The sequence below is a fragment of the Lissotriton vulgaris genome, chromosome 5, assembly GCF_964263255.1.
Source record: "Lissotriton vulgaris chromosome 5, aLisVul1.2, whole genome shotgun sequence".
In the NCBI taxonomy this organism is placed as follows: Eukaryota; Metazoa; Chordata; class Amphibia; order Caudata; family Salamandridae; genus Lissotriton; species Lissotriton vulgaris.
The window spans coordinates 1,554,655,154-1,554,668,279 of NC_141693.1; the positions used below are offsets into that span (position 1 = coordinate 1,554,655,154).

General features: G+C 42.3%; 1 protein-coding gene across 2 annotated transcripts in view; it reads right to left on the reverse strand.

Annotated features, from left to right (window-relative positions):
- LOC147715138 (receptor-interacting serine/threonine-protein kinase 3-like) overlaps nucleotides 1–13,126 on the reverse strand; it is a 354,916-nt gene that overhangs the window by 158,734 nt on the left and 183,056 nt on the right. For both annotated transcript variants that reach the window (XM_086923624.1, XM_086923623.1), the window contains exon 7: nucleotides 11,815–11,897. In XM_086923624.1, the coding sequence (XP_086779750.1) occupies nucleotides 11,815–11,897 (83 nt within the window). The remainder of the gene's footprint in view (nucleotides 1–11,814; nucleotides 11,898–13,126) is intronic.

Genomic DNA, 13,126 nt, shown 5'->3' on the forward strand with positions numbered 1-13,126 from the left:
AACAGAATTGCAAAAATTTGGCTGGCCACTGGACTGAAATGCTTAGGCCTGATGCTTTGCCACTTGTTTTGATGACCCTGAGGAGTACACCTGATAGAAAGACAGGATTAAATACTCATGAAATACTAATGGGAAGAGTAATGAGACTAGCATTTGTACCAGTTGATAAACTGTTGGCTATAAATGATTACATACTGGATTACTGCAAGAACCTGTCTGATGTGGTGACTTCTGTATTCCATCAGGTGGGAAATGACGCAAGTACTAAAGAGAAACATCCAGTTCATGATCAAGTCCCTGGAGATTGGGTTTGGATAAAAGTGCACAGGAGAAGAAACTGTCTAATTCCTCACTGGGGAAAGCAGAGGCAAGTTATCCTAGTTAGCCCAACAGCAGTTAGGTGTGCTGGAGTAAAGAGATTGGTGCATGCAAACAACACAATTTGCGTGCCTGAACCCGTAAACCCGCAAACAGAAGAAGCAGAAAGCACTACTGACTGATTCTGAAGGTGAACCAGATCAAAGTCCAGATACTGAAGCTCGACCTGTTCATCGACATCTGGAAAGATCAGATACTAGTGCAGCATCTGAAGGAGAGAGTGAAGTCATTGAAGTACCAGATTCGGAAGATCGACCTAAAAGTCGGGGTTTGGTAAGGCCTAGTACCAGTTTGGACACTGATCAAAGCAAAGAAGAAACTGGTAGCCAAATAAGTTCTGAAGGACAGTTTGAAAATTCTGAAAGCAGGAACGTAAATCTTGAAACTGGTGAGAAGGAAAAGACTCATGATGAGGATGAGTTTCCAAGTACCAGCTATGGATGAGTTCCTAACAGAGTAACTGAACTGACAAAAGAAAAGACAGATTCAGTGAATGAAACAGACATTAGAAAGTTCAAAATAAGAGGAAGTGATGAGAAATCTGAAACTGAGTCTGATGAGAGTGATGATGAGAGACAATTAAGGAGGAGCTCAAGAAAAAGAGCTTGGAACGTGGTATTGTAGAACCTGAAAGTAAGAGCCTACGTAAAGGAGACAATTGTCTCAAAAAAGTGATGGACTAAAATTTAAACTGATTAACAAAGTCAAAAGTCAAGAAAAACAAGTAAATGAGATAAGTCAAAAGGAGTTGTTGGAAGAAAGGAAAGAGATTTTGCAAAGGCCAAAAAGAGTAAGGAGACCAAATCAAAAGTATAAGTCACCTGAGTGGGCCAATGGTGCACTGCCTCCAATAGAGGAAATCAACAGCAGCCAAGAAAATCTGAATTGTCAAAGTGAGCAAAAGAGAGAGTGAGTAAAAAGAAATAGAGACAAAAGATTGCATAAACTGGGAAACAAAAGAGAAAGACAAAAAGGAAAGAGAGATGATCAAACATTGAATTCGATATTAAAGACAATCCTGTAAGTGTAAAAGGAATTGAAAGGACACTATAAAGGTGGGAAAAGACTGTGAATAAATTGGTGTGGTAATAAAATAAATCTATGGCTACTAATGAAGTACAAAAATCGAAGTGTGCTATCTTTAGAAAATGATGTAGAATGTGGTTAATATGTACAGGATTATTAATGGTGGTATGGTTAATATTAGCAATTGTGATTCCTTTTAGACCTGAATTTGAGAATGTAAAGGCAAATTAAAGTGCAAAAGAGAAGGCTTATGAGTCTGATTTGCTTAACGATAATTCTATAAGTGATTTTTCAAAAAATACTTTTTTCAAACTGTTGTCTGAATATGTGAAAACGATGGACACAAGTGACTGCTACGTCTGTATGAAGTTGCCTGCATCTGTATCAGAGGGCGTGACTTATCATCACCTCCCTTTGACGTATGGAGTTACTTGTAGTGTGTTATCTAGTTTGTTTTACAAAACAGGTAAATTGGAGTATTATTATTCAAATTCTGATGACACTTTTGCAACTTTGAAAATCGTACCTGAATTGAACAAAATTAAACCTGGAAAAGTTTTTGGTGAGTATGTTTTAGAAACGCAGGAACGGACTTGATTAGGCGTTCAAACATAATTTGACTTGTAAAACGCGCAATGAAGAGAAATCCTTTTTAGGTCTTGCGTGGCGTACTGCGCACATGTGCAGTCAAGCTCACAAGATTTTATGTTTTAAGGAGAACTTCACTAGTGAGGGTTAAGGCCCGCCCCTCTTCTCCATTGGCTGGCCTCCTAAAGGGTGGCTAGCCATTGGAGAAGAAGTCCTAGTGACGTTCTTCTTTCTCGTTTAGCCCCGTCCTTTTCAGATTGGGTTCCTTGACTTACTGCTGAAGTAAAAGGTTTCTTATCTTCTTTATGGGTCCAGAAGGCCCCATAAAGAAGATAAGGAACGTTTTATCCCAGCAGGAAGTCGGGCGCCCAGTCTGTAAGGGACGGGGCTAAAAGACAAAAGGCAGCGCCTTTTTTATTTGGGTAAGGGCTTGTTGACTTGGGCGCTTTGTTTAGGCCTGGGCTGGTTTCGCGTTTTCCCTGCTTATCTCATCGCTATTGCCCTTGCCAGCACGTGGTTGTTACTGCTATTTGCAGCCGCAAATATTGACATGCGACGCAGCCCGCTCTTACTGCCCGCACCGCTGTGGCCTTTGATTGCTGGTGGTTGGTCCGGGAGTCGTTACAGTTGCTGGTGTCAGCATGCAGTGCGGCCCGCAGTCACTGCTCCCCACCGCCGACAAACGCGATTTCCTGCGGCTGCTCCAATGTTCTTTGTAGCCTCAGCTGTGGACATATGGGGCAGCTCTCACTCACCACTCAGCTGTGGTCCTGGGGTATTGCTGGCTGCTCCAATGCACTTTGCAGCTACTAATATGAGGTGCGAAGTGGTCCGCTCTAACCGATCCGCACTATGCCAGCCACTGTGTGGTGGTTCTGGCGGTATACTCTCAGCCACATGTTGTCCTTCGCCTCGCTCAGTCGTTTGGCTCCATTGCAGGCCGCATCAGCACTTCTCTTGCCACTCTGGGCATTGTTTTAGCACAGCTTGCACTCACCGACCGTACTTGATCAGGCTGCCGGTCTTGGGATCTGGTGGGGCCGCGGTGTTTTCACTTTTGCGTCGTGGCTAAGTGAGTGAGTCTCTGGGCGCCGCCATTTTCGTAGTTTCCTTCGCCGCCACAGTGTGGTTTTTCATTACCTTCCTGCTGTGACTCCGCGGATTTGTCCTGCTTATATTGGAGCCCGTGACTTCTGGGAATTTTTTTCATAGATTGTATGCCTTTGAACCGGATTTGAGACAGATATGCACCCCTCCTGTTTGCCCGCATCCCCCCCACCCCACTCACGTATTTGGCTCTTCCTGCCATGCCTGGTGGAGTTGCCCCCGCATCGACCCACTTCGCCAGCCTGCCCCCCTGGGCCATAGCAGACCTCCTTGATCCCCCTATCTCATACTTTACTTCCTTCGGATGGCCCGTTTGCTGTAACTAAACCCCCCCGCTAGATGTCTTCCCTGGCTGCTCTAGGTTGGTGCTGCCCCCACTACCCCTGGCACGCTTTGCCTTCCTCTCCCCTTACGCCCTTAGCACTGCACCTTAAAACGCTGCACTGTAACTCCCAACCCTCCAACCAATAGACCCGCACCCCCCCTCCCGACCAGCAGCAGCCCTAGGACTCTCCCAGAGTCCCCACCCTCGCCGCCACATCCATCTCCTCACTTAATTCCAATCTCCGCCCACCCCATCTCCGCACAGCCTGCAACCCCCCGGTTCTGCCATACGGAAAACAGTTTATTTATTTTCCTTCACCCCATGGATGCCTGCAAACGCCCCCACGTCCTGCGCGAGAAGGCACTCTGAGTCAAACACCTTCACCCTCAATCTTCTATCCCTAGCGCCCAAACCACCATCCTTCAGCATTCGTTCTTTGCCATGCCCTACCAGCCTAGACCACCACCAACGCACTGTATTCTGACACCCCCCCCCCCCCGAGCGCCTGCAGTGACACCGCACCACCCCCGATCCCTTGGCCTCAAGTCTGGCACTTTCCCAGAGGCGCGCCAGCCCTCTCTGGACCAAGGAGCACAAAGAGCCTCCCGGGCGATCTTGTCCCCCCCCTCCCAGGTCGGCTAATCACCCCCTCCACTTTGTACTTAGACCCCTTGCAGCCTTTTTCTTAGTCGTTCACTACTGTACTCATGGAGCATTTGTGAACCCGGCTCCTCCCACCTTTGAATCCCAATCTGAAACACTTTGCTGCAAAAAGCACCAACACCGCCTCCTCCACCGCCACCCCCCCTCCAGATCGCGCCCGACCCCCGCTTCGCCCCCCTATCACCCGCCCAACTGCACTCTAACCCAAACGGCCTCAGAAGGATGAAAGACCCCCTACATGCGTCCACATCCCTCATGCAAGGTCTCTCCTGCAAGCATTCCCCCCCAGCTCCTCCCGCGCACTGCCGACCGCCACTCTCTACTGCCAGCCCCAGGCGAAACCGCAACCTAACCCACCCCGTGGGTACAGTGTGGGAGCGTGCTCGGTTATGCATAGGCATGCCGCATAGAGCCCCCAAGAAAGCGTGGTGCTCCGCCCTGCTACTTGCACAGGCCATGTGGGGTTGTTGCGCTCTGCCAAGGTACAGTCAATGGATGAATGTGTCTGCTTGTGTACACACTTTGAGCTATCACAGATTCAGGCACGTATAGCGCTTGGCAGATGGGGAGTCAAGGCACATGCAGCCCGCTGCCCAGATGAGGTTACATGCGCATGGGACGGTTAGCCTCACAATTCACAGTTCAGTTAAGTTGTGGGTCTGTGTTTTGCACCCAGTACTTGTGGGCCGGCAATCTCCAATTTAACCAGTAGCGCTTCTCTTCATAAAGCGCTACACCGAAGTGAAGTGGGTTTCGATTTACACTTTGGTATGTGATGGTACGCTTTATTATATTCTGCCATGTGTATGTTATGTGTTGTCACGCGCTGCGCTGTATGCCATGGTACATCGTGCTGTGCTCTCGTATGTTTTATGTTTTGCTTTGCTATTGGATGCTATATGCGATCATATGTTTGTTATATATCAGTGTGTGCTATGCACCGCTGCCCTGTGTTATGTGTTGTTCTGCGCTACGTTGTATGTTGTGGTGTATATCATGCTGTCATCTGGTATAGTCTATGCCATGATTTGCTATGTTAATCTTTATGTTATGAAATGTTTTGGTATATAGTATACTGTGCCGGGGACAAAATCATAAGTCAATTGTGTTTACGAGGCATGAGGGCACAAGGTCATGAAGAGGGGTCGGGGCTTTGGGCGGAGATCTGACCCCCAATATCCCTCCCCCAAAACAAAAGCTTCTGAAGTTACCACTAATGCCCTGGGGAGTATGCAAAAAAAAATACCCATGAAACGCAGCAGCTCCTACCCTCCAGATATGAGATGGAAACCCACATCCCACAACCCACACCTGCAGTGTGAGACAGCAGTGTGTGTGAGAGACAGCATTGTGTGTAAGAAAGACAGCAGTGTGTGAGAGACAGCAGTGCGTGTGAGAGAGACAGCAGTGTGAGAGACAGCATATGTGTGTTCTAGGGAGAGACAGCAGTGTGAGAGACAATTTATTTAGGTTTTGGTTTTTGAAACATAAATAAAACGCGTTGTTGTTTGCATTGTCAATAGCTCAAACTTGTGTAAATACGCAACCTATTGCTTTGCAAATGCAATAGGTCTCGCATTTGTGAGAGATTAAGCTATTGCCATTGTAAGCCATTGTAAATGACAATGCCATTTATTTATCTGTTTTCAAAACCAACACATAAATAAAAATGTTGTCATTTACAATGCCAATAGCTCTTACTTTTGCAAAGGCGAGACTGTTGCATTGTAAATGCTTGTTGGATATGGTAGAGGAAAGGAGAATCCAATACAAAAGAAAAGCAACTGCAAAGAAAGCAAAATCAACAATGTGGACCTTTGAGGATGAAAATATTGAGGGAAACAATGTGAATGTAGCAATAAGTATAGATACACCACAAATAGGGAAATAATGTATTCGGAGAGATAACACGTTGTATGATAATTATTTTCAAGTCAATGTGAAGATACCTATATTATAAAAGGGAGATGGGGATTTAAAGGTGGCAATGATCCTGTTTTCCCTGGTATATATTATGTGTGTGGTAACAAAGCTTACTGTAGATTACCGGACCATTGGTATGGATCTTACTATGTAGGTCTGGTCTTTCCTAAAATGTTCAATGTAGATAGAGGAACTAATGGAATTCATGAAATTGGTAAACCATTAACCCGTAGGAGAAGGGAGAGTGTATTAGAAATAATAGGTGATGTTTTTGGAGCATTGATACCAGCAGTGGGCATATCTTTTAATGCAAACAAAATTCGAAAGTTGTCAACGATAGTGTATCATTTATCAACAGATACTGCGGGAGGATTTTTAATGGTAAATACAGAAATGGTTGCTATGAGATGATATAATATTGGCAAAAGAAGGAGGAGTCTGTGGAATGTTGAAGGTTGAACACTGTTGTACCTATATTCCGGACAAAAGTAAAAATATTCAAAAGTATATTGCAAATGTTACAGAACTGCATAAAGAAGTTGCTCCACTGGAGGTTGATGGTGTTCTTGAGAAACTTGGTAAGAGTTTTTCAGCTGTATAGAAATGGTTTTTTGTAATAGGTAGCTCGATAACAGGGAAAGTATTAATTCCACTGACTGTAATGATAGTAATGATATTCATTCCTTTATTCTTTATATCGGTTAAATATAACCATAAAAGATTACACAAAACAATACAACTATTTCCGGAATACATCCTATGAGAATTAAAATACAAAGCTACATAATTTATTATAGGGTAAAGCAAGATCCAACCAATCAATTAGATGATGTTCTAGCGGTATTTACAAGTTCATAAGTGTTAAATAATTAAAAAATATTAATAAAAGAAACAGATTTGAGGAACAACTCTTTCAGGACAACCTTGAAAAGAATACCTATATAAATAAATACCAATAAAATGCAATTCATTACAAAAGATATTCTCTTAAAACAAACTTTGTACATGATATAAAAAAATATATATATTTCATTTATTTTAGTAAAGTGCACGTGCCTAATTCATACTAACTTTCCATTCATTTTCTCAGCCTAGAGTTTCAGACCTTCCCTTTTTTCCTTATTAAGCTCACACCAAACAGATATCGACTGACACTAAAAACCACAGGCTGTCTAGTGTCGGAATGTAATAGTCTTTCTGCTTCAAGGCAAGATCTAGTACCAAGCAAACGGCAAATAGGTTTTATCCATTTATTCCTACAGTGCGCGTAGGCCGGACAGAAGTACAACAGGTGTGCCTCAGTCTCCATCATACCTAAATCACATGAGACACATCTATCCCCTTTATCCTTGCCCAGCGCCCATTGTACTGTATTTGATTTTATTTGTAGATGCCATAACAGTACTTAAGGTATAGGGACTTAGCCAATTGTGTCTGTATTTCATCTATTAAGGGTTCGAAATTCCAAGCTATTTTCATTTGGAGAAATCGTGTGGTCAATGACCCAACCCTAGAAGAATGGGACATTGAGTTGTGTATGAAGGACCAATAGTTTTCCTTTAAAAGCTTTTTTAAGGCCAATGTCAGATCAGACGGCTCATCCCAGTAGTGCCCTAGTCCCAATTTAAGGAACCATTCGTGAATGTGTTTTAACCAAGGCAAACCCATACATTTATTTAGTCCTAGAATTTCTTCTAGACCCTCCCTGTAGTGGATAATCTCGTCTGTGCTCCATAAGCGAATCCAAAACAACAGTGGTGTAGGGTTAGCCTGGTCGCCCACACGATTAAAATTTAAATCCATCAGCACAGCAGTCAATGGTGTCCAGAGTATTTTTCAAAGGAACTTATTTTCACACACCCTGAAAGTTTCATTTACAGCGGGACCCCACAACTCTGCCCAGTACAGTGAAGCCGCCTGTGCTTTAAATTTATACACTTCAAGAGCGGGTGAAATTGCTTTGGATGTACTACTTTCAATTTTCCCTGTTAATGGAAATGTGTTCTGGAGCAGTATGGTTCTGCTTTTTTCTAGCTGGTAATGATATTAATCCTAAGGTTAGCTTGTAAACTTAGAAAAAGGAGAAATATTAAAAGTCAATAAAAAAGAAAGTTGAGGAAAGCGAAGAAAGAGAACGTGAGAAAGGGGAATAGAGATGGAAGAGTTTAAAACAAAGACTGTATCATGATAGAAAGGAAATGGAAGATACAAGAGTTTAAGACATATTAACTGAAAAGAACCTGAAAAATTCTACAACATTTGTTGGTGTTATTTGGTGATAAGATCACCAAAGGGGGGAATTGATGGAGTGAGGCTCTAATAATAAAAAAAATGTGTATACCCCTCGTGCAATGAATTTATCATAACTATCATATGTATTAATCGAATGGACTTTTGAACTAATCAACAAAGAAGAAAACACACACACAGAAGTACATGTGGGATATTAATTTGCTTGTGTTGCAAATCGTAATACATTAATCATGTGAATTTGTCATACTAATATAATGCAATAATGCTCTAATTTAACAAAGCTATGCATGTATGCTCTTATAAGTATTCATTGTGGCAAAAACTAAGGCGAAATTGTAAGAAACAATGCCTATTTGTAGCTTAAAGGCTAGGTAACCACTATTGGGGTAAACTTAGAATGGGGGAGGTAAACAGAAGGACTTTACTTCGAAATCTAACGTTTAATTGTGTTTATTTCTATAATAGTTCCCGTTATGGCCCATGCGGCCTAATAAAAAACGGAGGGTTTACGAGACTCCGCAAAAGTGTAATTATACGCATGTGCGACTGCACTCACGTACGAGCAGCATGTGCCTCAGCGTGGCCTGAAAAGCAGAATGGTGCCAAATGGAATGCCCAAGTTGTGAGCCTGGGAAAGTTGACCGAAGTGTCGATATAAGGACAGAAATGAAATGTTACAAACATGAACAATTATGACCTTATGAGAATTATGGAAGTGACTTTGCAAAATTCGGAGAATGAAGAGATGAGGTGATCTTCATCCACCCTTCGAATGGACCAATGAGAAATGAGGGTGGACCCTAAAGTTTCAAATTTTAGTTTGATAGGGAAAAAAGGCTGTTTGGAAGAGAGAACAAACCTCTTGTCTTGAATTATTTTCGCACCACGACACTCTGTCGGACTGATCGATTTTCTAGGTGGAAAGAATTTGAAAATTTTCTTGACTTTAACTTTTGATGGGGACGGAGTCCCGATGGGAGGTGAACATCGAGGAAGATAGAGAGGATGTTTTCAGGAACTTTGTCGTTTAATCCTGATTTCCTTTTTGATCAAGAAGATGGGTAATATGTCTTTGAATTTTCTCATTTCTGAACTATTCTGCTAATAAATGTAAACTAATTGAACTTATTATATCCTTTCCTTGAAGTGAGTAGAGAAATGCTTAGCTAAATTTTCGGAATAAAGATGAAAATTCTAAGCGTAAGGTCATGCTAGAAGACTTAAAGAGAAATAAAAATTAAATAAATGGAGAATTAAGCTGGTCTTGTTTTCCATAGCTAACCTTTACTAGCTGATCCATTGACCAAAACAGTGGGGTGCCTTAAATGCGGTTTATAAAATTTAAATACCATGGTGAAATTAATGAAATGCATATGTATATAATGTATAGAATTTAAACTGGTAGATGAATTAGGGTACTCCGCTATACAGTAGCTTGTCCTCTGGTTTTCGCTGATCTTGGGAGCAGTGTGATTTGTGTGAATGAGTGACTCGCGGTGCTATGGGACCCACCAACGAGTGAAGTGTGAAAGCTCCTGGAGTTTTCAGTGATGGTTTGGAGGGTTGTTGGAGAGCAGCGCTGGATCACACTCTCAAGATGATGACCTAGCTAGTGTGGTATGGCTCATCTGTGGGTTCCACTACTAACATTATCTGGGAGCACTATTGTTCATTAGGTGGGCAATTCCCTAGTTACAGGTTTCCTAGTTTTCATGAGTATGTATCCCTTATGTCAACATTTATATTCCCCCCTTTGTGGAGCAATATCAAAATTGTGTTAGTGGGGTATTCCCACCTAAGATTAAAAATAGACAGTAATGCAATGGACCCAGCTTCTCTTTTCTGTGAAAATGTTATGATGCTTAGATATTCACAATTTGGGCTAAGAATTTCCCCAGGAAGACAGGCATCTCTCATCAAATACTGTGGAAAGGTCCCTGTTGAAAGGGCATGCTATGCAGGTCCAATCTATCTTTCATTGTTATCTTCATAAGCAGTGGAAGCACCATCATTTAGCAGTGGAAATACCACTCCTTCATTGACAGGTACACGTTGGGCAGAAATAGTTCAGGCTGTACTCCTGCATGGGGCAAATATTGGAAGGGAAGCAGCAGGGCAAGCTTCGCCCATCACATGATACATACAAATCAGGTAGCAGCCATGCATATTTCTGCTTCCTCACTGAATTGGTACAAGATGGCAAACAAAGCTTCCCAAATCTTTCTATGCCCAGCAGAAAAGATTCAGCAGGGCAGACTAGCACAAAACATACTTTCATTGCTCATAGAATGTACAGTTAAGGCATGAGTGGCATGTACGTTAGAGACAGGTCTCAAGAGCTGGTGAGCTATACAGTGAGTGAATATGCAAGTTATGAAACCATTCTCATTTGATATTTCACTCAACATCCCGAAAGTCCCAACGTTTGCAAATATTGAGAAGTAGCCATTAGATCGCCATGCTCTATACAGTCACATAGGTTGCAACATGTTCAAAAAGATTTTGAATGCGTGTTTATCAGGTGCTGTACAATCCCGTATTTGGTGCTCCATCTGTTCAAAATGTTGAGGGCCGCCAGTGATGTCTAGTCTCACACAGTTCTGCTACACCATACCTCAGCACAGCCACAAGTTTGCAATTACACAGTTTGTGTAATCTGCCATAAATGCAGGACACCAAACCCCTTCTCAGATAGGCCACACTGCACTCTATATATCCTTTCATACAAGTTCATCGAATGCTTAAGCATTCCATATAAAACTCCTTTTTTGTTTCAAATTTATGCATCACAATACATTAAGGGCATCAACACACTAAGAGCACAGCTCTGGCCCTCACACACGATACCAAAACTCTAAACAGATAGGCAACATCCCACACCTACACTCTCAGTCATAGCACTCATTTAGAGCAACATACTAACCGTCCGTAATGCACTTTGGTGTCTAGTTAAGGGTTGAAGCACTATAGAAATGCAAGCACAATATACAAATCTGGCCTTCTTTCATCTTAACTGTTTTCTTTTGTCATTATCTTATCCTTTTTTTGTACTTTCGGAAGTCTAAATGAAGTTTCATCAGTCTCGGGTCTTCTGAGTGACGTTCTCCAATATGGTTTCTTCCGCAATCGGGTATAGTCTCGTAATATGCCCTATCCGGGGCTTCAGCATGTCTTCCAGCCTTACCACTGGAAGTCTCTGCTGTATTAGTGTCTCACTGGCTAGCTTCTTACTCCAGGAGCTTAGCTATAGGAAATTCTTAACAGCCACTTGCTATCATTGCTGCATCAAGGCCAATCTAATCTGGGTTTTTGGGGCCTGCAAGTGCACCCCATTCATGCAAAGTGAAGTAATGCATCCACTCCAGGAATCTGCTTTTGGCCTAGTGGTCAGATTCAAATCCCGACGAGTCCATTCGGCCTTTCATCCTCTCAAGTTTGACACAAAGAGTACCTCCAGGTTATGTAACAAGCATCTGTTATACAGTGAAAAGATTCCCGAAGATGTGAGCGTGTCACATACATATTGTATGCCTTCAGGGGTCTCAACTTACCAGAATGTCTTGCACCTTTCTCACTGCTGAGATGATCCCGGACTTGTGAACCGTCCACATTTTTTCCAACTCCATGGAACACTCTGAAGTGGAAGAAAGAAGATACAAGACCTGATCAGTGAACCGAAATGTACAAAGTGCCTACAAAAAGCAACACCACTGTAGATGTGAGAGATTGTACTTCTTTAGTGAAGTAACTACGAGCTCTAAATGCACAACCAGAACATTATAACATGCCTCAGGGGTGGTTTGAGGGTTCTGTCCAAGGAAATATTTGGAAAAACCTACTGTTAAGTAATACATTTTACAACACAATTTATCAGTTATCCTGTCTAAGGCTGGATAGGTAATAGCTTTTATTTGCATCGTTAATTAAAACCATTGCAATACAAACATTAAAAATTGTGTCTATATGCAAAAAATATATGGCACTACAAATATTAAAATGACATCTAAATGCAAAGAACAGTATATCCCCACTGACAATTTTTTCTTTCAAATTAAAATCATAAAATCTCAATTTTTTAGACGACCATAGTAAGAAATAGATATAGATTGTATTGTGATATTATCTAAAAGACAATTAAGGCTGGAGATTTTGCAGGCAGTTCTGGAGAGGTCCTAGTGACATATTACAATACCTTAAGGTCTGCCACAGTGCATGAGCATTTTTTTTTTAACAGGAAGCGGTTCATATTTGTGCCTAACAATATCCAGTTTGTAAAACGATTCAGAAAAGGGGGTGGTGATGGACAGAGTATCTGAATTAAACAGAACACTCATACCCAGTCAACAGATTAGGGCTTGATCCATCACCGTTTTTTAGCTCACTGCACCATCCCAGCACTGGGCCAGGGACAGACTAATTTGCATGTAGCCAGGTTCTGAGCTGGGATGGTGCAGTGAGCTAAAAAACGGTGATGGATCAAGCCCTGGTCTGTTGACTGGGTAGGAGTGTTCTGCTTAATTCAGATACTCTGTCCATCACCCCCCACCCCCTTTTCTGAATCAGTTTGTAAAACAGCATATTCAAAATCATTTCTACACGATGCCTTGAATTAAAACAAAGTTGGCAAGAATGTTTTGATGGTCCTTAAGTAAGTAAAGTAGTGGCACTACATTTCCATAATCCCCTGACCACCACACTCTGTGAAGCAGTTTTCAAAGTTATTTGCCTACTTCAATATGTAAAGAAATGTTACCAATGCAGACTTCATTACACGCATCAGTCAGCTAAGCACCCCCTTAAAGCTTCCCTTCTCGCCATTGCACCAGGTGGTCAGCTGCCTGCTGCAGTGGTAGGGAGGTCTGC